Consider the following 23,822-nt stretch of genomic DNA (forward strand, 5'->3'; position numbering starts at 1 on the left):
GTGTTGTATGAAAGGGGTACAAATATATGCTTGACTGAATTACAAAAAAATGTTTTTACCGATAAGCTCCTCACAGTCAAAGGGTACTTCGGCAGCAATATCATAGGGTTTTCCACTAGATTACCATCAGAAGCAGTCGCTCGTACTTTGCATTTGCGATTTTACGGCTCGTTTGGATATGATGCCATAGCCGGCTCACAATCGGTCAAAAAATAAGGTTTTCTTGTCGCTCTTACGGCGGGACGATGAAAGCGTTAGTATATTTGTCATGTATCGGCGGGTATTGTCAATTTTTGCAAATGAGCTTTCAAAGAAGTGTCCTAATAAGATCATCTCTGACTATGGGCTTCGTATTGGAATACGTTATCGCTCCCTGCTTGTAACACATGGAACACTTTACACGAGAGGCCCAAAGAGCAAGTCGCCCGTGGCCTCGATACGAAAAGAATCGAATGGAAAAAGAGTCGTCGACGTTGACTGGAGACCCATGACTCTGCAAGAACGGATCAAAGAGTTTCCAGCATCTGTTAAGCGACTCTGGAAGCACTATGAGCTGTATGGGAATATCCACAATGCGAGTAAAACCAAAAGGAATGCTTGGTCGAGTGATAGTCCACACAACACTCCCCTGCACCAAGGCAACATCGGAGACAACCCTTACCCGATCCACCATCTCAAAAATCGTCCAGGACTGGTTCCTCGTCGCCAATATGAACAACAACGTCAGTTCATCGAAGCTTTAAAGTTAGTTTCACCAACCGTTCTTGTCTGGATCCTACCCATTGTCGGAACTATTCCGATGGTTTTGGCGGTTGCTGCTCCTCGCCAGCTATTGTCGCGACACTTTCACAATGACTTCGAGGTGGCAGAATACGCTCGGCAAGAATTTTCTCAGCGGCTACAACACTTTCAAACCAGCGCGAAGTTGTTTCAAGATCTATTTGGCGAGCCGCTGCGAAGCCTCTTGTTGGAAGGAAACGGCGACGCGGCCGGGCCTATCCTTAATGCATTACCTCTCCTTACACCGTTTGGGAATCCAGCCAACAGCCGAAAAGCCACGATAGCCATCGACGGACTTTCGGGGGGCTACTTGAAATCTTTCGCTCTCTCTGTTGGAGTTCTTCAATCGCTTCCGCGAGGATGGGCTCCAAAGATTCTGGAGGTCCTGCCCCATTCCTATCTGAGGTTTAGAATTCAGGATCTTGCGAAACGAGTTTCGCTGGACGATAGCTTTCTGCTCTACGAGCGTCATCACGAGAACAACTGCGCATCGCTAACCGAGGAAGAGCTCCTAGATGCGGCTCTTTTGAGAAATCTACCAGTAGATGTCTCGTTCGGCGAAATGCGGACGTGTTTGACGAATCATTTGCAACTAGTGGCCTCCGTTCGATTAAGCCTCCAATACGATCCAGCCGATGAAGTGATTGGTTTGTGGACTCTTCACTTATCTTTGATCAGGCACTTCTTGCAAGCAGCATGGAATCCAAGGACCAAATAAGTATAATATAGTTCACAGTCAATACTATGACGTTTAAAACTTGGGTTCAATAATTGTCGTCAGAATACCGTGATCGCTTGGAAAGTCAAGAGTCGGGAAAGCCATGTCCTCGACATACTCGCGTTTCCCAGTGTTATCCTTCCATGTCCTGACAACTTGAAAATCATCCTTCGGGAACAAAATAAAATCCTTGGGATTCACATCTCCGTTACTGCGTTTCTCATCTCGCCGACAAGCTTTGTTAAGCTGAGGTTGTAGAAAGGTGCGGGCGTTAAAAGTAGTATAGTTTTTCGGATCAGGCACGTCACCCCAGCACGAAGTCAGGCCATGCTTGACGTACGACTTCCCAAAATCCAAGACATCTTGCTGACTATCAGGAATCGCTTTTTCGTAAGTATTGGCATCTAGACCAAAAACTAGACGATGTGAGACGAGTTTTGAGTCCGCACCCATTGCTTTCAGGATAGCGTCCACCACGGGCTTGGTAGCGAGACCGTTTGTGTCTCCGTGAAATGAGGCAACCACAAACGGCACGTTGTCAATACTTTTGGTCGTGACAGCGAGAATGTCTCCGTTGGATACCGGTATGTCCTCATCCTTAGGAAATGCCGCTTCCACTTTTGCTGTGATCTCTTCGATTGCTCCATCCGGAAACGTTGAGCGCTTTAAACAAACAACGGAGTTTTGATCTCGCACAGCGTCCAGATTTGCGGGCGCGATGATATGGAACTTCTTCCCGATTGCCGACTTTCGCGCTTGATCAATTAAACTAGCGGAGACTTCTTGCAGAGTAATTATATCGGAGTCCATGTAGTGTTTTTCCATGATCTTGAGTGTATTTGGGACCTTTTGCTTGTTAAGCGCTTGAACCATGGTTCGCTTTAAAGGTTGCCACGTATCCGGAGTCGAAACAGTATTCATCATGTGAACGAGAATTGCGTCAAAAATGGCTCCACACATTGTTTGCAAAGGAAGAGAGTCTTTCTCTTCTTCCTCAGTAACGGCTTTGTACTTGGAGCGTTTGATCTTTTGAAGCATTTGGTAAGGCATCTGTTCTTGTACTACATCACCCTTGCCTTTAATCTTCAATTTAGTATCGAACATGAACGAACTCCACTTCTCCCACCAAATTTCCTGAGAACTTAGATCGTCTTCGTACATGTTGATAATCGTTGGACGGAACACCATGTTGCCATCTTCCGTATTTATGGTATTCGTCATTCGATCTGGCATCGATGCCAGACGTTTGAGTCCTAGCAAACCGTCTTTCATGAAACCTTCGACGATCGTGCGCTTGGAAAAATCATTCTCCCAGTATGGCTTGACGGATTGCCAACCTACGCTAGTCATGCGTGCATCCAACTGATCAAACATGCTCTGTGAAAAGACTTTTGGAACGGCCACATCTTTGTCACCCGGAGAATCCAAGAATGACTCCACCTTGACCATGAGATCCTCGTATTCCTTGTTGTAGGTAATCCAGTACTCGAAGGGATTGTTGTTGATAGCCGCAATATTCCAAGTAGATACCTGCAGGCGACGCCCAGCCTTCGACATGGCCGCCATACCCAACGTCGCGTTGCCGAGAAAGCTGCGTGCCCCACCTATCATTCGCAACCAAACAATCGCGTGTGAGAAAAAGCTCGCGGAATCGAAAGGAATCAAGAAAGGCATTGGCTGGGCAGACCGCCCGCATTCATCAAATACGAACCCGATCGGTACAGGAAAGCCGTGTAAGCCACGGTGGCTAGTAGTACGAGCCCGATTTTGTTGCGGTAGACCGAGAGATTGCCGTTGGCTCGCGGTCGGGTCGCCGCGTTGGTACCCCCCGTTATTCCACGCGCGTAGGCGATGACCGGACGGCGACTGTAGGCCATGGACGAACCCGTACTGTAGCGGCGGAGTTTCGGGGAGACTTCTTGCTCTTCCTCGTGTTCGTGAGTAACGGGTCGGTGACGAAGGCTTCGGGACATTCAATGAAACGATCCTGCCACACACCCGAGACTCTTTACATTGGAGTGGCACTGCCGAGGCCGTGGGTCCAGAAAACGAAACGACGTTGCCCTGTCCGTGAACGAACGAGGGATGGCGGTCACGAGATTTGGCGAGGATCTATCAAAAGGGTGTCATCTCTATGTCATAGTTTAGGACCATAAAGTCGCATACGACAAAAGGGATTGTCTACGCAATACAGACCGTTGATCATATGCGACAACGAACGAAGAAACAAGCTCACGTAAATCAAATTTGAACGAAAAGAAACGTACCTTCCGCTGGCTTGTCGACTCTATTTCCACAATACAGCAGCCCAAGGATAGCCAAGGCGATGGCAATGGTCCCGGCTACCGAGAGTCTTCGACGGCCCAAATAAGTCGAAAATATTGAGAGTTTCTTCTCTTTGCCATCCCCTTTGAGGAATGGTTGTTGCTCGACAACTGATTCGGGATCAATGGATCCCTCGGTGCGACCAATTTGAAATGCAGCCATGGGTGCACTTGAAGGAATAGAAGGTTGCGGTTACTTTCTGTTGGTGCAGACAAGCGCATTCGCGACAGAGCCCCAGAAAGCTCAATGTCACGATTTTACTGGGTGATTGACTGTGAATCGCGTTTTGACAAATTGCACGGGAGTGTTCTGTCTCACGTAACGTACACGGTAACGACTATGTAAAAATCTCATCTACGTCGAAGGACCCGGACCTAAACTCTTCTTCCCCTCGGAAGCAGAGCAGACCAAATGTTGGCATGCAAATGTTGTTGACGTGAAATTCTCATTTCTCCCCAGTAGACATTCCTATTTACTTCCTGGAGTGTAGATATAGCAGTTCTGTGTGTTGCTTTGTTCTAAGTTGTGAACTTGCTTCACATTGAATTTCTAGCTACTTGCAACATCAACATGCCAATCTTTTGTACGACATTCTTTCAATTGTAGCATCCATTGTGTTTGTTATGTATTCAGTCATATAACCATTTGCCGCATTACTTGATATTGGTCTGGGTAAGTTTGCTTATGTTTTGTCAGTGACTGTGATTGTGAGAGTTTTCTCTGTCAGTCATTGGCGTAGCTTGCACTTTGGACTTATATATTGGACCATAGAGCCCTAATTTGCATGTGCTCACGCGGGCTCGTCTGCTTTCGCTCCACCTCACTCTCATCAATGCAACATGAATGAGACCACAGTAAACTTCGAACGACAAGAGAGCACACGAGAGCGCTGCTCGAAACAAGTCTGAGCTACAAGAAAAGTAAAGAGTGATCGACTCAAAGCCAGGAAGGTTCGACGTTCACGAGCTACAACGACCTTTGTTCGCTTGAAAATGGCCGCGCAATCAAAGTCTTCCAAACGCGTATTGCGAGGAATACTCCGATTGAGTCGGACACCGCCCTTATCCAAAGAGCTTGCCAAGAAAGAACCCGTGCAGAATACCCATCTCAACCCTACCCGTGCTTTCATATTGAAACGTTACCGATCAGCGCAAAATATTACCGATAAAGAGGAGATTGCCAAACTGAAAGCGGTAGCTTACGATTATCTACAATTGCAAAAAGACCTAACCGAACGGGCAAGATTATACGACCTGGACCGAGGAGCAGAAGTGGTCTTTACACCCAAAGAAATGAGTCGCCGCGCCGCCGCTAGGTCAGGTCTACAGCTTCCCAAATTAGATCCCGACCTTGAGTAACGCAATGCCATTATACGCTGCCTACGTGGTCTATCCGCTTCGTTCACAACAGGAAAATAGTGATCACAACAATATCGGGATGCAATGTAGCAGCTTTAGGTAGCAATGCTTACCTTTCAAGTGCTTGAGGGAAGCAACGCAGATGACATCACGCCGCCGATTTAAATCATTCCATTTTCTCCTTTTGGCTTTTCTCGTACCGTTTGACAAGGAGGCGTTGAAGCATTCGTGGACAAAGTAGCCTCATCCAGATCGCTGCCTTGGCCGAGGTCCCGGCTGCAACCACCAATTCTGCTTGATTAGCTGAGCAGGACTCAAGAACTTGGACCGCTACGTCATATGGATCTGCACCAGCCGCCGTGGTCTCATCCATCTTTCCATGATTTCCGCCATCTCCAGTGATAGCGGATTTGGAAAGATTTGTTCTTATATATCCAGGCGAAATGGTATGCACGGAGACTCCGGAGGAGGCCAATTCTGCTCGTATACTTTCGCAGTAGCCTTGGACCGCAAATTTGGAAGCTGCATATGAACTTCGATTCGGAATGCCGACTAGACCCTGGACAGAACTGATCCAAATGATTTGACCGCTCCCATTTTGAATCATTGCGGGTGTCACCGCTTTTGCAAAATAAGCGCCTGCAAGAAAGTTTATCTGCATAACCTTCCGATCAACATCGGGCAACGTATCAACGAACCGCGATCGTGAAGAGACCCCTCCATTGTTTATAAGCACTTCAATCCCTGTGGGTTGTGCAAGATCCAAAACTCTTGCTGCTGCCATTTTTACTTGCTCTGGATCGGACAAGTCGCAAACGACTGTGTGTAATTCAAATATAGGGTTGCTAGAAACTTGACGACATTCTTTGGCAAGTCCTTCCAACGCCAATTCACTCCGTCCTGACAAAATTAAGGACCTTACACCACATTCGGAAAGCTGAAGTGCTAGTGCTTTTCCAAGTCCCCCCGTTGCGCCAGTCAGAAAGACTGACTTGGTATTGAAATCGGCGGCAGCAGACGCCCGTACAGATTTCCTCATCTTATGTTCCCGGTTACCTTGACAATGCTTGGAAGATGGCTTCGACTGAGTCATAGAACCGGATCGATTTGACAGGAATGAGGATAAGGCAAATACCGAATCATGTAGCCAAACGAAAGAGAAAAAGGTGACGATCTTCGGTGTGAACATTCGGAGGCAGCTCCACTAATCCTATTTTGACGATTTGTGCTCCACAACCACTATCAGCTTCGTTCATTCAACTTTCGTCTGTGGCGTAACAATCTGTTGGATTTCTGGGATCTCGGCTGTTTATATGTTGGGGCAATTCATTACTGTCGTAGAGATATATTGAGATAATTGGTATCCCTTAAAAGACAAAAGATAAGACATTTCCAAGAACGTCGACAATGAATGAGACTAACAGTAACTGTCAAGGATAGCGATCCGAAGCAAATTCGATCAGATTTTATGCCAAATGAGAGCACAGGTGAGTCTGAAGAGCACAAGCTAACTGTAAACAGGTAACGCTAGGTGAAACGTAAATTTCAACAGTATAAGTCTTGAACAAACAGATGAAGCTATTCCAAATCATTCGTATTTACGGGTGCGAGCCATCGTTGTGTTATATGGGCACTCATGGAGCACACGGACCCACAACTACGATATTGTCATGATCCTTTTTCTCTCGACGGTGAAAAACGAAAGCCATTGATTGGCCTTGCGTATATTTCTCAAAGCAGTGTTTTTACAGATTGCTACAACTCGCGCACCGAGCATTCGAAGTAAAATGAACGGAGTCGAGCGAAAAGGAGGAATATATCCGGGAGTTTCTTCTCAGGGGTGGTTCACTGAAACAGAAAACATGTGGCCGGGTCAAAAATTTTCGTTGGCGTTGGACGAATTCTCAACCGATTCTGTTATATTCTACGAAGAAACAGCTTTTCAATCTATTTTGGTCTTCCGATCGGCTCAATATGGCAACGTTCTGGTACTCGATGGTGCGATTCAATTAACCGAACGTGATGAATTTGCATTTCATGAAATGATGGTTCATTTACCACTGTGTGCGCACTCAAACCCTCAACGCATTCTGATCGTCGGAGGCGGAGATGGTGGCATACTGAGAGAGATATGTCGACATGACTGTGTAAAAGAAATCGTGCTCGTTGAAATAGATCCAGTTGTGATCCAAGTCTCGAAAAAGTTCTTCAGCAACTCGACAGCGACGAGATTCGACGACCCGAGATTGCGAATCATACATGCCGATGCCGCCGATTTCTTGAAAGATCAAAAGGACGCATTTGATGTCATCATTGGCGACACTTCTGATCCGGTTGGACCGGCAACGTCACTTTTCCAACCTACTTTCTACGAATCTATGCATGAAGCCCTACGTGATCAAGGAATCATTTGCATGCAAGCGGAAAGCATGTGGATCCATTTGGATCTGATCTCGGACCTGGTTGCATGCTGCGATGATATGTTCGATCACGCTGAATATGCATCAACTATGGTTCCAACCTATCCTTGTGGTCAAATCGGTTTCGTTCTCGCACGCAAAGGGAGTCGGCGATCATGCAGAAGCATTGCACGCCAGCCCATTTTTGAAAGTGACTTAAAATGGTACAGTCCTGCCCAACACCGGGCCGCTTTTACCTTGCCTCCCTTCGTCACCGCAAGATTAGAGGAATTTGTGAAGGGCGATGAAGTTGGAGAAGATGAGGAAGAATATCGGTGTTTTTTGGCAGACCCCAAGTGTAGCATATTGTAAAGGCCTTATTGACTGTCCGAAGCATTAGCTAGCGTTAGGCTGTATTCGTTTTAAATTAAAACTTCTTGCTAAGCTGCGAGTGTCGGCCTTCGGATCGAAAGCGTTGCGCCGATTGGAAGATGGTCAGAGGGATGATTGTAGGAGGGCCAAGCCGCTCGTTTAGTTTCAGACATGTCTGCATGCGATTTCCAGGTCGATATCGGCTCTAAAGCGTCAGATATCCATATGTAATCAAGCACGTAGCCGTTAGTGTATGTCATGCGAGCTAGCCCATCTTTGGGAGGTCGTATCCTGTACGCATCCAAAAGAGGAAGAAGTGGAATATTGATGACTTTGCGCTTTGACAACTGGTGTCCTCGCGGTAGTTTACCATGTTTCAGCAATTTGTACACAGGATTGCTTTGCAGCATGTTGAAATCTCCCGCCATAAGTATACAAGGGTCAGAAGTCTCGTTCTTAAAACAATTGACGTGATGGTTGATCCTTTTCATAAGGGATTTTGCCTGATTAAACCGTGTATTATCGCAGTCATCGCCTCTGCCAGCTTCCAAATGCACATTTGCTAAAAAGATTGTGTTTTGGACTGTCTGTAATACCACTATCAAAGCCCTAGATCGCGATTCAGTGGCAACAATGTCGGCAAAGTCGCATTTTACAAGAACCGCCGAGGCAATGGGATGGTTCCTCGTAACGTTTTGCAGGACACAGTTGTAGCCTAGCAGCCGCAATTCAGCTGCAAAAGAGTCCCACAGGTCAATTTGCACTTCTTGTAGACAAACAATTTCCGAATCGGCCTTTTGAATCTCCTTCACAATCAATGGCTTGCGGTAGGTCCATTGCAAATATGTCGGGTCTGTCGCGAAGAATTTTTCGGTTCGGGCATAAACTGGAGCAAGAAGATTCCAGCTAACTATACGGAACGACTTGGTCACCACCGCTGGAATGCATGGAAGCAAGCACAAGGCCAAACTAAGACAAAGTGTTCTAGATCGCCCAAGCTCTCTCTTCATGGTCCAGCATTTTTATGTTTGATCTAGAGAGTCAGGCAATTGACATGCGATGTGAGACGGGCATCCGCATTTTTCGTCAGTCTGACATTCCGTCTTTTTCATCAACATAAGCAATCAAGGCCCTTGTGCTTCGCAAGCGAGCTATAAAAATAGATACAGAAATTTCCGACGACAGACAGAGTTTCCATCCGCGTTGACCATCCGATGCACTTTGGGGCTCACATAGTGTTCCGTGGTAATTAAACGTATGCACCATGGGGAAACGCAAGCAAAGATCCAAGCGTTCTTTGGCTAGTCCTCCAAAAGGTCTTGCTATTCGAGGTGGTACGAACGGAGCCACGAATCCGTTTGAGATCACATCTCGTCACAAGCGACCGAAACACGAAGTGCACAATCGCAAGATTCCCACAAAGAATGTCGCCAAGCCGTCCGCCTTGGCCCAGGCGGTCTCTCGTCGCAGGAATGCACTCAGTGAAGCTTTGCAGAAGTCAAAGAAGAACAATACTTTTGCCGATAAGCGCATAGGAGAGTACGATCGGAGCATGACGTCGGACGAGCAAAATTTGGCTCGATTGGTTCGGGAACGGGCTAGGCGTAGCAAACGCTCTACAAAGTTTAGTTTGAATGACGAGGATGAGGACGGCGGCCAAACAACCCTTACACACAAAGGAAAATCCATCAGTGATATGTCTGCTAGAGACCACGTTATTCTGTCGGATGATGACGAAGACGACATTGGAAACCTAGACGCTGCCGATACGGCACTGCATTTCGGCGGCGGATGCCGGTCGGCCGTCCCAGATGACGGATACTACGGTCCTACCGCTGGCGCTCAGGGTAAAGATATGTCAAGCATGTATATGACGCGAAAAATGGAATTGGATGATCTCATATTGCGGCGAAAAATTAAGAAAGCCGAAAGGATGAAATCTCGCGAAGATCAAACCGAAGCCTTTGAGGCCATGGACGAATCGTTCGCCGAGCTGTCGAATATGCTATCTTTCCGTGACAAAGAAAAGGAGATCCGGGAGCATGTTAAGTCCAAACGTGCTGGCATGCTTGCACCGGAAGACCAAGAAATGGAGGACTGGGATAAGCAAATGAAACAATATCAGTTCAATGAGAGAAAAGTGAAAGCAACTGATCGCGTAAAAACACCAGAAGAGATTGCCAAGGAAGAGGTAGATCGTTTGCACGAGTTAGAGACCCGTCGCTTAGCTCGCATGAATGGTGACTTTGTCGACGATGACCTTTCGGATATTTCCGATGGTGAGCGGAACCTGCAGAAGCGAAAGACAAGAAAGAGTACCCTAGCTAGTACCGCTGAAGCGTTAGATGATTCCGAAGTGGAGGATGACGCGGAAGAAAAGGTAACAACTCGTTTTACTGCCGACGGCCTTGTGGAAGTCGACAGAAATGGTGTTGTTGCAAAAAAGGTTAATGCACCAGATAATGACGCTCTGAATGGTGCGTTTGCAAAAGGATCAAGAGTTAGCGCTTGCTACCACGCGAAAGAACAGCTCGACGACGATGCGACCTGGTTCAATGGGGTTGTTTCGGGTGTCTACGCACGAGACGACGGCTTGGTAGTATACAACATCGAATACGATGATGGAGATTTCGAAGATGGTGTTGAGCATCGACATGTTCGCCCCGCGGATGAAACGAAAAGTGTTAGGAAGGTGGAGGAAATAGAAGCAAACAAGCAGGAACAGGAGCTTGAGCTGAAAAGAAAACGCCTACGAGCGAAAGAGAAAGCAAGGTATGTAAAACAATCTGTAGTATGGGGTGATCGCACGGATTTCGCGCTTGCATCTTTGTTGCACCTGTATGGGGCTTGGTAGAGCGTTCTGCTCTCAATTGCTTCTCGAGTCGCGCTTCCCCTATATTGAGAACCGTCCACAATAGTTCTTGCAAGACAAAGTCACGCCTTGTGAGTCTCCATGGAATTTACATTTCTAACTTTTAATGGTGCATTCTTCCAGGGCGGAACTTCCTTTTGTGTTTGAAGTTCCAACAACGTTGGAGGCACTGCATGATATGATTGGTACATACGCCTCTACCGGCGCGGATGCTTCTCTAATCATAAAACGAATTCACGCATCCAATTCAGTCAGGTTGGACAGAAGAAATGCTGAAAAGATGCAGAACTTTTACGATGTGGCGATTCGACGGTTTGTTGCAGTTGGTGATGCGATTTATAGATCAGGTGATGGCGATTCAGAGTTAGGTCGATTCAAACAGCTCGATGAGTTGGCCAGGATCATGTACACAATGGCGCAAGACTCGGCTGAAAGTGCAACTGCCGTATGGGGGCGCCGTTTAGGTGTTTTCCAAAATGCACACGCCAAGAGACTGCGCGACGCTGAGTTAGATCGTGATGAAGACGATGAGGATCAGTCTGCGTGGCCGTCGATTGGAGTTTTCTTAGCCCTCCGTGCGATCGGTCATATCTTTCCAGTGACCGATCAGCGTCACCAGATTATCACTCCCACGCTGCTAATGCTTGGTCAAATAGTTTCTCAAACACCTGTTCTTTCCATATATGATCTTGTTGTCGGAACAATGTGCTCAGCACTACTAATTGAGTACACAAAAGCTGCCAAACGTATTTCACCGGAAGCGATTGCTTTCATCGCCGGTGTTTTGCGAATGTTCGCATCGGATTCCTTGAAGCGACAAGGGCCATATTCTCTTCCAAGTTTGGAGAAAGCGGTGACGGGAGAGCAATTTGATTCATTTCGAGCCCTTGCTAGTAGCTATCAAGAGGTGTACCCACCAAATCTGAGTTTTGAAAGGATTGGCATGTTTAGTGCGGAAACACCCGCTGCGCTGCTCTATGCTGCGCTACATTTGGTTGAGGTCACCGTGCTTTGCCTTTCGGGCTCAGGCATCGACGCTGAACGAGAACTTTTTCACACTTTGGCGGAGTGTGTATTGAACATTAAACCATACAGTAAGAAGCACACACTCTGCAAGTGTTTGCAAGAAAAGGCTGCTTCAGCTGCTGAGTGCCTTGAGAAAGCGTGTAAGCTTGAAAATGCCCGTCCTCCACTGAGGCGCAGATCGCTACCGACAATTCGTGACACTATGATTAAGTCACTTGCTCCACGTATCGAGAATGCTGAAAAATACTCCATGTCGAAAGACAAAGGCAAGAATGCCCCACAAGCCGCTTTGGATCGCACTCGCCGAGAACTTCGCCGTGAGCACAAGGCTGTTTCTCGCGAGCTGCGGCTGGATTCTTCTTTCGTGGAGAGGGCTCGGCGCGAGGAACAGACCAAGAAGGATTCCGCTGCTCAAGCCAAACGTCAGAAGGCTTACGGATGGCTTGAGAATGAGCAGGCTACCATGAACCAAGAAGTGCGGATGGGAGGCGGCTTGTTGAAGGGTGGTGGTATGGGAGCTGCAAAAGCGAAGGCGGCTACTGGGAAACTAGGCATGAAAAAGGGCGGCAAACTAAAGCGGTAGTTTCCATAATGTATCATATTATTGAAACACATGAATACACGAGTCCCGTCCCTATACGACCAGTAAAGCTATGCCTCACCATCAATAGTCATCAGCCCCATGCGCTCATTATTTCGATCCAAAAACAAACTCTCAGTTTTCCTGTAGTCCTCAACGAGTGATTGTATCTCTTGTTCAGTATTGATTCGCTCCCGTTCAATGGCGGCTTCAAGCTCACGCACTTCCGCCTCGCCTGCTTGAACTCGTAGCATCCCTTCGCGGCGATCCTTTTCGACTGCCAAAAGCTGTGATTTTGCCAAATCCAGACTTTCCTGAGTCGCTGCTATTTGCATCTTATGCGCTTTGACCTGATGCGAAATGCGCTCTTCGGTACGATGCAAGTAACGTTCCGCCTCTTCGGACTCTTCAAAAAAATCGTTTTTCTTCTTCATGAAGGAGTCCATTTCTTTTAGTGTGCTTTCTTTCTGTAGAATCAGATCGGCTAGTTTCGTTGCTTCTTCTCTTAAATCATCAAGTATAACAAGCGTTGATTCAAGATCTTTCGAAGCTTGCTTCACCTTTACGGTTTTCAATTTGGCGCTTTGGACGTCATTTTCAAGCTTGTTGCAATCATCCTTTGCTTTTGTAAGAAGGGCGCTTCTATGCTCCAACTCCGCACGGCGACGATCTGGACTTGAAACCACTTGAGCTCGCAAGCGCTCTTCTTCGGCTTCGGCCTCTTGGAAGGCCCACACAGCTGTAGCGAGTTCGTCCTTGAGATCGTTAGCTCTCATTTTCAACGCAGCAGCTTCTTCACGGGCTGCTGCTTGAAGCTTGTTGTTACGAGCAATTTCCAATTCTAACCCTTGGCATTCTTGGACTACCTCGTCCATTGCGTCCAGTTTGTCTTTCGAGTCGAGCTCGGTTTGTTCAAGCTGTGCCTTTAGTTCGTCATGCTCCACCTGGACTTCATCAAACGCTTCCAGTAGCTCCGTTCTCTGACATTATGAGCAGCGTGAGATACTGAATGATGGACTCAAACGGTGCTGCGGCTATTACTTACAGGTTCGTTCAGCTCTTGATATAGTTTCAGTCGCTCTTGTAAGAAACGAAGAAAATTAATGATAGCCGCAAGCTGCACTTTCAAACGCTTGTGGGTTGGGTTGTACAAATCGCGCCATGAGAAGTTGGGAACTCCGCAGTCAATCATCAATGTTTGTAGCGTTAAGAAGAACTTCAGATCGGTGAAGTCAGCGTGCAACTGATCGCCATACTCCATCGTGTTCGCTTTGGCCTTCATCGCCTCGGTTGCCTGAAAGTCCTCGTCCGATTTCCCCGTACAGGTCGTCATCTAGACCAAGAAAGAGAATTTCTGAGATGAAGGCCGCATCATGAAAGGGACACGTGGTGACATCAAACGGAACAAGTATCTCTCCACGAACAAAAAAGACGGGCTACCTACCAACTGGACAAATATGTTGCGAATCTTATCCTTGTGTTTCTGAGGTTCCAAAAGCTCATCTTTGGTCAAACTAATGCCCAGCTCTTCCATGCATTGCACAATTTCTGTAGGCTTGAGCTGAGGATAGCTGTATCCCACGCTTTGTTGTATCTCTGTGTTGTCCATGGTTTCTTCTTCGTTTTATGTCGGACGAAAACTGCAGCAGCACTGGGATGAATTTTGTCACGTTCGAACGAGTTGGACTGCATCGACTTTGGCGCAGAGGATAGCATGTCGATGTTTATTCATTAAACAAAAACATCCAACGATTGTCGCATGCAAATTTGAACTTCGATTTATGTACAGGATGTCGTCCGTATTCACAGTGAAAGCATCAATGTGAGAGTAAAACAGCGAGCCACCTGATTGTAGACGGACGGATGCACGTACGTACGCGGTATGGATAGGGAGTGAGCACACCACCACCAAAAAAAGTTTCTTGTTCCGTCGAAACGAGGCTCTATTCGCAATGGTCGTCCGATGAACACATTGATCTTTGGACAGAATCATGACAATGTTTTTCACCAAGAAGCAAAAGAATGAAATGAAGGCGAGGAAACTCAAAAAGAAGCTGGCCGAGCAAGGCGAGAATGGGTCCGGTGGGATCTCGTTGGACGAAAAAAGCGTGTCGACGCTAGCAGACAAGCGATCTCAACATTCATCGTCCAAGAAACGGCCTCGACCAGCAGAACCAGTGGTGATTCCTCCCGTGATTATCCCCCAAGCTCCTGCTTCAAACAAAATTATAATACCCGACGATTTGAGTCCCAAAGACTCCAAGAAGTTTCGCAAAAATGAGCGACGTCGAGCAAGGGCCGAAGGAGTTGATGAAAACGCCCTGGTCTTTATGACTCCTCGAGAGGCAGCCACTGAAGATAAGAGGCCGTCGAAGAAGTCGAAGAAATCATTCCCGCGTATTAACAAGATACTAAAAGACGAACAGGAATCAAAGGAAACACATCGAAAGGAACAGGAACGGAAAGATGCCGAGGAAAATTTAGCGGAAAACTACAAATCACGCTATTTGGCTGTGGATTGTGAGATGGTCGGTATCGGGAGTGAAGGCCAACAATCTGCTTTGGCCCGAGTTTCAATAACAAATTGGAACAAAGATGTGGTCTTGGACACTTTCGTGAAAGTTCCTGGTAAAGTGACCGACTTTCGTACCTGGGTTTCGGGTGTTCAGCCAAAACACCTCAAGTCGGATCAAGCCATGGATGTGGATGCTTGTCGCAAGACTGTGGCTAGGCTACTGAAGGGAAAGATTCTAGTCGGACATTCTTTGAAGAATGATTTGCATGCCCTCATGTTGAATCATCCGAAACAAGACATTCGGGACACGGCCACGTACCGGCCTTTCCAGAGATTGGGAGGCAAGAAATGGAGACCAAGGAAGCTCCGCGATCTTGTCAAACAACACGTGGGCCTTACAATTCAAGAGGAGGGCCAATCGCACGATTCTGTTGATGATGCGAATGCTACTATGGATCTGTTCAAAGTAGCTCGCGAAGTGTGGGAGCGAGAGCTTGAACAAAAGAAGAAGAAGCTGCCCGTGAATAAGTAATCTCTGAATTTGCTGTCATAGTTAATTGGTTTCGATTTCACCTTTTACCACTCTTTTCATCGCCATATCATGATTTCAAGCTATGCACTCATAGCAGGTGTAGCAAATTTTGATTCTTAACTAGCAGTCCAAACAGTGAATACGGATATCCCAAATTTCTCCTGTATCGGATCGTGATGATTGTTGATGACGCGGCAAAAGTCATATCGTGACCTTCACCAAGCACACCACCGACACACAAAATTTTCGACGGAACCTACCATGAAATGGAAAGTATTGGAATGGTCTATAGCTCTATCTCTCGTTTCACTTTTGCGCCACGGTTGTGCGTATGAAATGAATAGGGTTGTTCGCGTTGCCGAAGATACGTGGCGAGAGGCCGCCAAATCGCACGAACGGAAAATTCGTAACCTGTTGCTACCAGGTCTATTGCCTCAAGATTTATCTTCGCGACAATCGCAGCGACTACACGCAAATCTAGGCGAACAAGGCTGGACTGCATTGGATACCAAGCATCCAATTTATAACTTTCTCATAGAGTACTACGGTTTAAAAGGCGCTAAAGGACCGAAAAGACTTGCTCGTTGGTCCCCTGCACTATCATTGTTGTTACAAAGAGATGCGCCAGTACCATGCGATGCAGGAATCTTACTGGAAGGCGCACGCGAGGATGACTTTGCATCAGTGCTTCACGTGAGGGGCGCGAGCATCGAATCCGAGGGCATTTTGTACAGTCCAGGTCTCTTCTTTGGGAAAGGAGATTCGACGCGTCGAGACGAAGCTGCCAGAGCTGCCACCCCTTTTATATGGTACCGAGATATCCTTCAACAAACCCTTTCCGCAGAGCCCATAGTTCACTGTCATGGGCTGCACGAATTCGCTATGCAATATCAACCAAAAGGTGCCCCTCCCCCTCCGAGTGGGAAGTACCAAAGTCACTTGTCATTACGTTTGGAGCAAAGCGTCATAAACGAGGCCGTAGAACGGAAAGGTATCAGTTGTACGCATGTTGATGCTTTGAGATTCTTCGCTCCCGCAGCTGGACCCTTGAACCATCACGGTTCGAAGCTGATACGTACCGACCAGCTCCGCTTGGAACAACCAGCGTGCGTTCATGCTCAAATGGACCTGCTCAAGATTGCTCTCCGGCTGCAGCCATTTTGTGGAGCGGAATTGGTCGAGCGCATTTTAGATGTTGCTCTTCGAGCTAGAAGGTTGGATGTCGCGGCAAGTCCATACGATGCGTCTGCATATGGCGTAGATGTTGTACCTGTGGAAACGCCGGAAGGGAGAGCCATGTATCGCAAAGAACAGATTGCTCAGATGAAGGCGGCCGAACCCATTCGGCGGCAACTTTTAAAAGCATACGACGAGTTTTTGCTACTGGCTTTTGATGAGGCCGCTCTGCAGACTGCCACCGAACATCCCAAAGCTGAGCGGTTTGCACAAGCCGAGCCAGGTGGTCTGCCATGGCGCAAAAACTTGGTAAATTCATAGTTTCAGTTGTGTAAAATCAAGGTTTGCTTTACATTCTACGTCAACACCTAGCTAGATGTTGGTTGGTAGAAACGTATACAAGAGAACAACGAGAGTGAAGAAGTGACTTTCAGTCCTAAATTAAACTTCTTCCTCCTTTTCCTTCGTCTCCATAGTCTCGACAAGAAACTCTTTGTTTGTGTAAATGCACATATCTGCGGCAATGTTCATTGCCTTCCGAGCCACGGCTTCCGCGTCAAGATCAGACGAATCCATCAAGGCACGAGCAGCAGCTTGAAAAGGAAGCAGAGAAATGGTCAGGCAAGCGAATTCAACACGGAAAGAAAGGGAAAAGCTGCCGCAACTCACCAATGGCAAAGGGACTTCCACTTCCGACTCCCAAAATACCGTCGTGGCTTTCAATAACGTCACCATTGCCAGTCAGTTCCAGGCTCACGGTTGCGTCGGCCACGATCAACGACGCTTCGAGCCGTCGGAGGTACTTGTCCGTCCGCCACCCCTTGGCCAATTCAACACATGACCGCGCGAGCTGTCCCGGATATTCATCAAGCTTCATTTCCAGCCGCTCCAAAAGCGTAAAGGCATCCGCTGTCGAACCCGCAAATCCGACAATGGTACCCTGGTGTTCTTTATCGTCGCCCTTGTGCGGGATTCTCCGAATTTTGACGGCGTTGGGTTTCACCTGAATCGATCCTTGGCTGACCATACCGTCACCCATCATGCATACGTGCCCATCCTTACGGACACAGACGATCGTAGTGGCTTTCAGCGTCGTGGCGTGAAAGGAACGACAGGATGTGGTGGGCAAGCGCCGGGACGCGGCTTGCCGGACGCTCGTTTGCAGGATCTTTTGGAACGCGGTATTCATGATTATCTGTGCTCAAGATTTTGTCGTGTAGTTATAAAACAAACAGTGTGCCTTTCTCAAGTTTAGAAAGAGCCGTTGTTTGCGATTGCTCACGCTTGCTTTTCTATGCTATTAACGATGCGCCGTATCGTCATGGTGGAGGAGGATCCCGACCAACAACCACTTTTCTTCGCTGGGTTTTTGGCCGAGACGCCGAATGCCGAACAACGACGCCGAATCAGCACGGGCCTCGGTTCGTCGGAGTACGTCCAGACCGTGGCCCTTTGATCCCACAGGCAGTACAAGCGCCATAGTTTGCATATACTGACAGAATAAACTGTGTCTTCCATGGAATCACACGAGATTTCATGACCGAAGAAGAACGGACCGACCAGTCGTTGATGTGAAACACTCTCCGAAGGGTGCGGACGCAGGTATGAAGATTGCTCTCTCGCTCGGATCGTGGTCAGACGCGCGTGCAACGGGAGTTTTACGTTACATTTACAGTAGCGGCTTCCGAACACGACTGATCCCCAAACCCAAACCGATTGGTGGGGTCTGCGATGTAACACGTTTCGAAGCCGAGGGTACGAGCAATCGGAGACCGAATCCAATAGTGCTCTAGAGAGAGTAGTAGTCGGTAACAATTACAACAAGGTTGCATCTCAAACATCAAAAATATTCGAGCACCTGTCCTCTGATCGTTCCACATTGCAGTTTCGCTTTCAACTTGCTCATAAAACTTCGCCTACCTTTTCGCTAGTCATCTTCCAACAGCGATACCATGGATACAGATATACCCATGGCGTACGGAACAGCAATTCCCATGGCCGTCCCCAAGGTATCAGCTCCTCCCGCACATACTTACGACTTAAGAACGGCGACATCCATAAACGGAGGCCGCAGTTCTCGTGTTCTGTTGCCGAACCAAAACGAAAAACCGAGATTGACCAACGAGATGAGAAAGGCTTTGAAAGACCAGGGGTACACTGAAGGTCTCGCCGAAGCGCTCATTAAAAACAAAATTGCGTTTCCTCTCTCTATCTGGGTAGTGGACAACTCTGGCTCGATGGCAAACCGGGATGGACATCGAATCGTAGAAACTGCTGCTAAGAGCAACATCAAGCTAGTATCCTGTACACGTTGGGCCGAGATGCAGCAGACTGTCGAATACCACATACAAATGGCGGCTTTGCTCCGGAATCCTACCGTCTTTCGACTATTGAACGATCCCGGCAAAGTGGCCGGCCCACAACAATTTTCGGTAGCCGAACGCAACGAGCGCTACCTTTCCGAAGACGTTGCGATCGCCCAACAAGTCATGTTGAACGCGGCACCCAGCGGTGTCACGCCTTTGACGGAACACATACACGAAATACGTGAAAATGTTCGTGCTTTGGAACCATCACTAAGGTCTGATGGTACCAAGGTTGTCTTGGTCCTGGCAACCGACGGCTTACCTTCAAATTACAGAGGTATTTCGGATGCGGTATCGAAGCGAGAGTTCGAAGAAGCTCTGCGGTCGCTAGAAGGCATGCCAGTGTGGATCGTTATTCGACTTTGTACCGATGAAGAGGAAGTCGTCAAGTATTGGTCGGATTTGGATGCTGAGCTAGAGTTAAGGTGAGTTTAAAAGCATCCTCTAGATACGTTGTCGATGTTGTAAGCAAGCGTCTCTAACTTGTGAATACGTTTCGTTGTAATAGCCTGGAAGTCATTGACGATTTTGTTGGGGAAGCGGAAGAAGTCAACAGTCACAACAAATGGCTGAACTACGGTTTACCTCTTCAACGGATGCGCGAAATGGGATTTCATAGTAAATTGTTTGACCTGCTAGATGAGCAACAGTTGTCCAAAGGCGAGCTGCGCGACTTTTGCCGCATTCTTTTTGGAGACAATCTGATGGACGGCGTTCCAGACCCGGAAGCCGACTGGAAAGGATTCTATCGCGATATTCAGCGTTTAGTAGAAGGAGAAAATAAGACATGGAATCCGGTCAAGCGTCGCTTGGAACCGTGGATTGACATGAAGAGACTGAAAAAGGATTACGGCGGCGGATGGCTATGGTAGCTCGAGTCTACTGTTTCAATTTGAGCAGCATCGCTCCAATTTTATCTTCAATTTTACTTATGGTGCCTCCACTAATTTCCAAAAGGTCTTTACTTTAGCTCTTCACGTAAAAGCTTCAAGTGTGCCTAGCGACGCAGACAATAGCGACTCTTCCTGGTACTGTGGTATAAGTTTCGTGCTCCATACGCATTTGACTGTTGGAAGCGAGGCATTTCCAATATTTTCAAATTTCAAAACACTAATGCAAACAAGACCGCTGATATGACTCGGAAGCTGCCTACGCAGTATTAATATCGTGTGTCAAGACTGACGAGGTGACCGTTACATAACTGTGTATTCAACCCAATGAGCCCATCTCTCTACGGCGGAGCAACGTATGACTTCCTGCCAAGAAATGGTATGCGCCTTGAAAGTCTAAGATTCGTGGTGAAACGCTCATGGGCATAAAATACAAACCGGATATTTCTTTGCAGTCTGTAGTCGACTTTGTCATGTCTGATAGAGATATCGACCTCAGCAAGCCTAGCACCGACAATGATATTCCTGTCGCTGTCGCGATGGTCGTGAGCGATCCTATTCGAGCCACACATCCGGTTTCGTTTTCCTTTTCGGCATCCGGTACCATGACGCCCCAGCAAATAGGATATCTCCAAGAACAAGGCTTTCCGAATGGTCTCGCTCGCGAATTAGGAAATACACGGGCCACATATCCTCTTCGTTTCTGGGTTGTTGACAATTCCGGTTCAATGCGTACCAATGATGGACACCAGTTGAGAGGCGCTCCAAATAAGATTCGTGTGGTTCCTTGCAACCGTTGGACTGAACTCCAGGGCGCCGTGGAATACCACGCCGAATTGGCGGGCATTTTGGAAGCAACCACGACCTTTCGTATGCTCAACGATCCTGGTCCTAAAGTAGGACCGCAGGAGTTTACGGTCGCTTCCGATGCTGCTCACATACCGGTGCAGTCAGAGGTAAATCAGGCCGTGAAAATTATTAGGAAGAGCGAACCAAGTGGTGTAACACCACTGAGCGAGCACTTACAGGAGATCCGTTTGCGTATCGAAGCGGTCGCTCCATCTTTGAAGGCCGGCGGACAGCAAGCCGTGATTGTGTTGGCGACAGACGGGCTTCCCAGTGACAAGAAAGGGGAGAGTAAGGAGGCAGTCAAAAATGAGTTTTTGGCGTCCCTGAGATCCCTCCAAAATCTACCGGTATGGGTAGTCATCCGACTGTGTACCGACGATGAAGAGATAGTGACGTTTTACAACGACCTCGACGCCGTATTGGAGTTGCCATTTGAAGTTATCGACGATTTTTTCGGCGAAGGTAAAGAGATTTACAGTGCCAATAAATGGTTGAACTATGGCCTACCGTTGCATCGTTGTCGTGAGATGGGTTACCACCATCGGATATTTGATCTGTTAGATGAAAGGTTGCTCAACAAAGATGAGCTGCGTGAATTTTTGGAACTTCTCTTTGGAGCAGATACGCTTCGAAACGCTCCTGACATACATCTCGACTGGAAGGGTTTCGCCAGCATTGTAAAACAAGTAGTCTACGCGAATGGCACAATCTTCAATCCGTACACAAAAAGGCTAGACTACTGGGTCGACATGAAGCAACTTGAAAAGTGTTACGACAACACTAGAGGATTCCGCCTATTTGGTCGCCGCAAGTAGCTTGGTTTTGACTGGTATGTGTCGAAAATAGACAGTGCACCTTCTGATCGTTTGCAAAATTCTTGTTTCTCGCAGTTTGCACTATCCCTCGGGTGTATCTCGTTGTTACCGCTTCTAAGCAAATTCGTGTCGAGGGAATCCTATGGGTTCAAACAAAAATTTGGCGTACGCTAGACAGTACTGTTGTAACAATAAGAACGACCCTTTCTCAGCAATAGCTCCTTTTATTGATGTGGCTAGTCTCTCTGCGTAGAGTGACACAGCATTACCGAGCCGTACTACAACAGGTAGGTACGGCATACCTTCCCACATATCTTCGTAAACCTGACAGTCAATGCAAGAAATAGTAAATTAACAGCGACGTCTAAAAAACTCCTGTTTTCTGCAGATCTTTTGGTTGGCTTAGAGAGTAGCTGACAACACAGACGTAATAAGTAGTTTCTTCCTTATTTCTCCTTCACGTTCGATCTACTCTTTCACTACTGCTAGTCCTTGTTGTTGTGCTCTTTATTTTACTTTTCACTAGTTCTGTTTGCTCTCAAACCTCGTTGTTTGATTGCTAATGTTACGCACCTAGATCTCATTCTGCGATGGTTCCTTTCCTCGCTTCTTCATGTCTTACATTCAATCCGTTACCTCATCGGATGATCATATCCCAAAACTCATCGACCATAATGATTCTGCTCGAGATGAGAGCTCGCTCTTTTCAAATCACTTCATGCGACATGTCACTTTCTTCCAGGCATGTCACACTCGAGTGCCAATCTTGACCGATGTCATCAAACCTCTGTTCCGCCGTTACGACGCAGCTTTTTCGGCTTCCAACTCTTTTGTGCTTTTGCCGAGAACTGTTGCGCTCGGATCTGTAGCAAATGGCGACGAATGCTCGCAGCCTTCGCAAAAAATGGATGAGAAGCCAGCAAACACGGTGCTTGCAGTTAGCGAAAACCCAGAGGGCGTTCAATGGAAACGTCCCGATGATTCGATGCACGCACATTTCGACTGTTTCTCTGGTGCTGCGGGTGACATGATGCTTGCTTCGTGTATCGATGCCGCAGGGGATATCGGTGACCAGCTGCTGGGATATGTGGGAGAGTCTATACGCCGCGGCTTCCCGGAGCTTGATGGCGAATTCGAGTTGTATAGGGAACGCGTCTGGAGAGGAATGGGTTCTATCGCTGCCACCAAGATAAACGTGAGCAGTCTCTACGGCCACAGAGCTGCACCGACTCCCAAGCTAACAACAAAAACCATAGATGAGCGCGATTACAAGGCTACTGAAATGGCGCCGCATACCGATCATGATAATTCCGACCCGTCTTTTAATCAAACTCACCGTCACGTACACTCTCACGCTCACGAGCAAGAAGGACACACTCATCATCTTGAGCACAATACATCTGCCAATCAGCATTCGCATGATCACGAACATGTCGGCGAACATTCGCATGTACATAGCCATGAAATACGAAACAGCTACTCAAAGGACCATAATCACGCGTCAGGACCACTTCGAAACCTGCCGCAAATCCGAGAAATGCTCCAAAGCTCGTCGGTCGAATTTATTCCTTTGTGGGTAAGGGACGCCGCGATCGAAGCATTTACCGAGCTCGCCCGTGCCGAAGCCACGGTACACGGTGCATCGGGAAAGGACACGGTGTACTTCCATGAAGTGGGAGCGGTTGACTCAATTGTCGACACTGTCGGCACTCTTCTGGCGTTGCATGCGCTAGGTGTTGAAAGTGTATCGTGTAGTCGGTTACCCTTGGGCGAAGGAACCGTTTGGACAGACCATGGCTTGCTTCCTGTACCAGCTCCGGCAACACTTCTTTTGATGGTTGGTATGCCAACAAGTCCTGGTCCACCAGGTGTTACCGGAGAGCTTGTCACACCGACAGCCGCAGCTCTTTTGCGTGTGCTGACGAAAAAAGATGGCATTTCTTCTATCGCGGGTAGACCTCCCCGGTTCGTTGTCAATTGTGTGGGAATAGGTGCCGGAACAAAAAACTTTCGAAAGCACCCAAACATTTTGCGTCTTTTGATTGGTGACTCCGTAGTGATTGACGAGAGCACAGAAAGGACATAGTGATAAATACATGTTCTAGGTTTCATAGATCGATCAGCTTGTTACCTAGAAACTATCTTGACAACCTCAAATCCGCTGGCGGTACTCGACGAAAGTTCGACATGCCTGATATGTGTCTCAGGTGTACCCACGTCTGAAGTCGTACCACATGAAAGAATTCCAC

The 23,822-nt window shown here is 47.5% G+C and overlaps 12 protein-coding genes across 12 annotated transcripts; 8 read left to right on the plus strand and 4 right to left on the minus strand.

Annotated features, from left to right (window-relative positions):
- Nucleotides 1–241: 241 nt before the first annotated feature.
- On the plus strand, nt 242–1,394 carry PHATR_46833 (predicted protein; the record flags this gene model as incomplete). Its single annotated transcript, XM_002185699.1, has 2 exons — nt 242–1,321; nt 1,377–1,394. The coding sequence occupies exons 1-2, from the start codon at nt 269–271 to the stop codon at nt 1,392–1,394; spliced, it is 1,071 nt and encodes a 356-aa protein (XP_002185735.1). The 5' UTR covers nt 242–268.
- Nucleotides 1,395–1,676: 282 nt separating this feature from the next.
- Nucleotides 1,677–3,505, minus strand: PHATR_46834 (predicted protein; the record flags this gene model as incomplete). The annotated part of the gene is made up of 2 exons (XM_002185874.1): nt 3,210–3,505; nt 1,677–3,102 (listed from the first exon to the last, which is right to left on the minus strand). Coding segments are annotated over exons 1-2 (1,686 nt in total), but the record flags the coding sequence as incomplete, so codon positions are not given.
- Nucleotides 3,506–4,815: 1,310 nt separating this feature from the next.
- Nucleotides 4,816–5,181, plus strand: PHATR_36880 (predicted protein; the record flags this gene model as incomplete). Its single annotated transcript, XM_002185700.1, has 1 exon — nt 4,816–5,181. The coding sequence occupies one exon, from the start codon at nt 4,816–4,818 to the stop codon at nt 5,179–5,181; it is 366 nt and encodes a 121-aa protein (XP_002185736.1).
- Nucleotides 5,182–5,347: 166 nt separating this feature from the next.
- On the minus strand, nt 5,348–6,274 carry PHATR_36881 (2-deoxy-D-gluconate 3-dehydrogenase; the record flags this gene model as incomplete). Its single annotated transcript, XM_002185875.1, has 1 exon — nt 5,348–6,274. The coding sequence occupies one exon, from the start codon at nt 6,272–6,274 to the stop codon at nt 5,348–5,350; it is 927 nt and encodes a 308-aa protein (XP_002185911.1).
- A 769-nt stretch (nt 6,275–7,043) lies between these two features.
- On the plus strand, nt 7,044–7,868 carry PHATR_13386 (spermine/spermidine synthase; the record flags this gene model as incomplete). Its single annotated transcript, XM_002185701.1, has 1 exon — nt 7,044–7,868. A coding segment is annotated over one exon (825 nt), but the record flags the coding sequence as incomplete, so codon positions are not given.
- A 1,348-nt stretch (nt 7,869–9,216) lies between these two features.
- Nucleotides 9,217–12,433, plus strand: PHATR_46837 (predicted protein; the record flags this gene model as incomplete). Its single annotated transcript, XM_002185702.1, has 2 exons — nt 9,217–10,724; nt 10,948–12,433. The coding sequence occupies 2 exons, from the start codon at nt 9,217–9,219 to the stop codon at nt 12,431–12,433; spliced, it is 2,994 nt and encodes a 997-aa protein (XP_002185738.1).
- A 2-nt stretch (nt 12,434–12,435) lies between these two features.
- PHATR_46838 (predicted protein) lies at nt 12,436–14,045 on the minus strand. The gene is made up of 4 exons (XM_002185876.1): nt 13,875–14,045; nt 13,476–13,763; nt 12,655–13,410; nt 12,436–12,574 (listed from the first exon to the last, which is right to left on the minus strand). Exons 1-4 carry the CDS (start codon nt 14,037–14,039, stop codon nt 12,566–12,568), a joined length of 1,218 nt encoding a protein of 405 aa, XP_002185912.1. The 5' UTR covers nt 14,040–14,045; the 3' UTR covers nt 12,436–12,565.
- An 883-nt stretch (nt 14,046–14,928) lies between these two features.
- On the plus strand, nt 14,929–15,477 carry PHATR_13309 (predicted protein; the record flags this gene model as incomplete). The annotated part of the gene is made up of 1 exon (XM_002185703.1): nt 14,929–15,477. A coding segment is annotated over one exon (549 nt), but the record flags the coding sequence as incomplete, so codon positions are not given.
- A 1,593-nt stretch (nt 15,478–17,070) lies between these two features.
- Nucleotides 17,071–17,759, minus strand: PHATR_21135 (predicted protein). Its single transcript, XM_002185877.1, has 2 exons — nt 17,323–17,759; nt 17,071–17,246 (listed from the first exon to the last, which is right to left on the minus strand). The coding sequence occupies exons 1-2, from the start codon at nt 17,693–17,695 to the stop codon at nt 17,095–17,097; spliced, it is 525 nt and encodes a 174-aa protein (XP_002185913.1). The 5' UTR covers nt 17,696–17,759; the 3' UTR covers nt 17,071–17,094.
- A 200-nt stretch (nt 17,760–17,959) lies between these two features.
- On the plus strand, nt 17,960–19,995 carry PHATR_46841 (predicted protein; the record flags this gene model as incomplete). The annotated part of the gene is made up of 4 exons (XM_002185704.1): nt 17,960–18,074; nt 18,217–18,408; nt 18,616–19,444; nt 19,528–19,995. 4 exons carry the CDS (start codon nt 17,960–17,962, stop codon nt 19,889–19,891), a joined length of 1,500 nt encoding a protein of 499 aa, XP_002185740.1. The 3' UTR covers nt 19,892–19,995.
- Nucleotides 19,996–20,357: 362 nt separating this feature from the next.
- Nucleotides 20,358–21,786, plus strand: PHATR_46842 (predicted protein). Its single transcript, XM_002185705.1, has one exon. It carries the CDS (start codon nt 20,383–20,385, stop codon nt 21,571–21,573), a length of 1,191 nt encoding a protein of 396 aa, XP_002185741.1. The 5' UTR covers nt 20,358–20,382; the 3' UTR covers nt 21,574–21,786.
- Nucleotides 21,787–22,291: 505 nt separating this feature from the next.
- On the plus strand, nt 22,292–23,659 carry PHATR_46843 (predicted protein; the record flags this gene model as incomplete). The annotated part of the gene is made up of 1 exon (XM_002185706.1): nt 22,292–23,659. The coding sequence occupies one exon, from the start codon at nt 22,292–22,294 to the stop codon at nt 23,657–23,659; it is 1,368 nt and encodes a 455-aa protein (XP_002185742.1).
- Nucleotides 23,660–23,822: the final 163 nt, after the last annotated feature.

Source organism: Phaeodactylum tricornutum, chromosome 11 (assembly GCF_000150955.2).
Source record: "Phaeodactylum tricornutum CCAP 1055/1 chromosome 11, complete sequence".
Lineage (NCBI taxonomy): Eukaryota > Bacillariophyta > Bacillariophyceae > Surirellales > Neidiaceae > Phaeodactylum > Phaeodactylum tricornutum.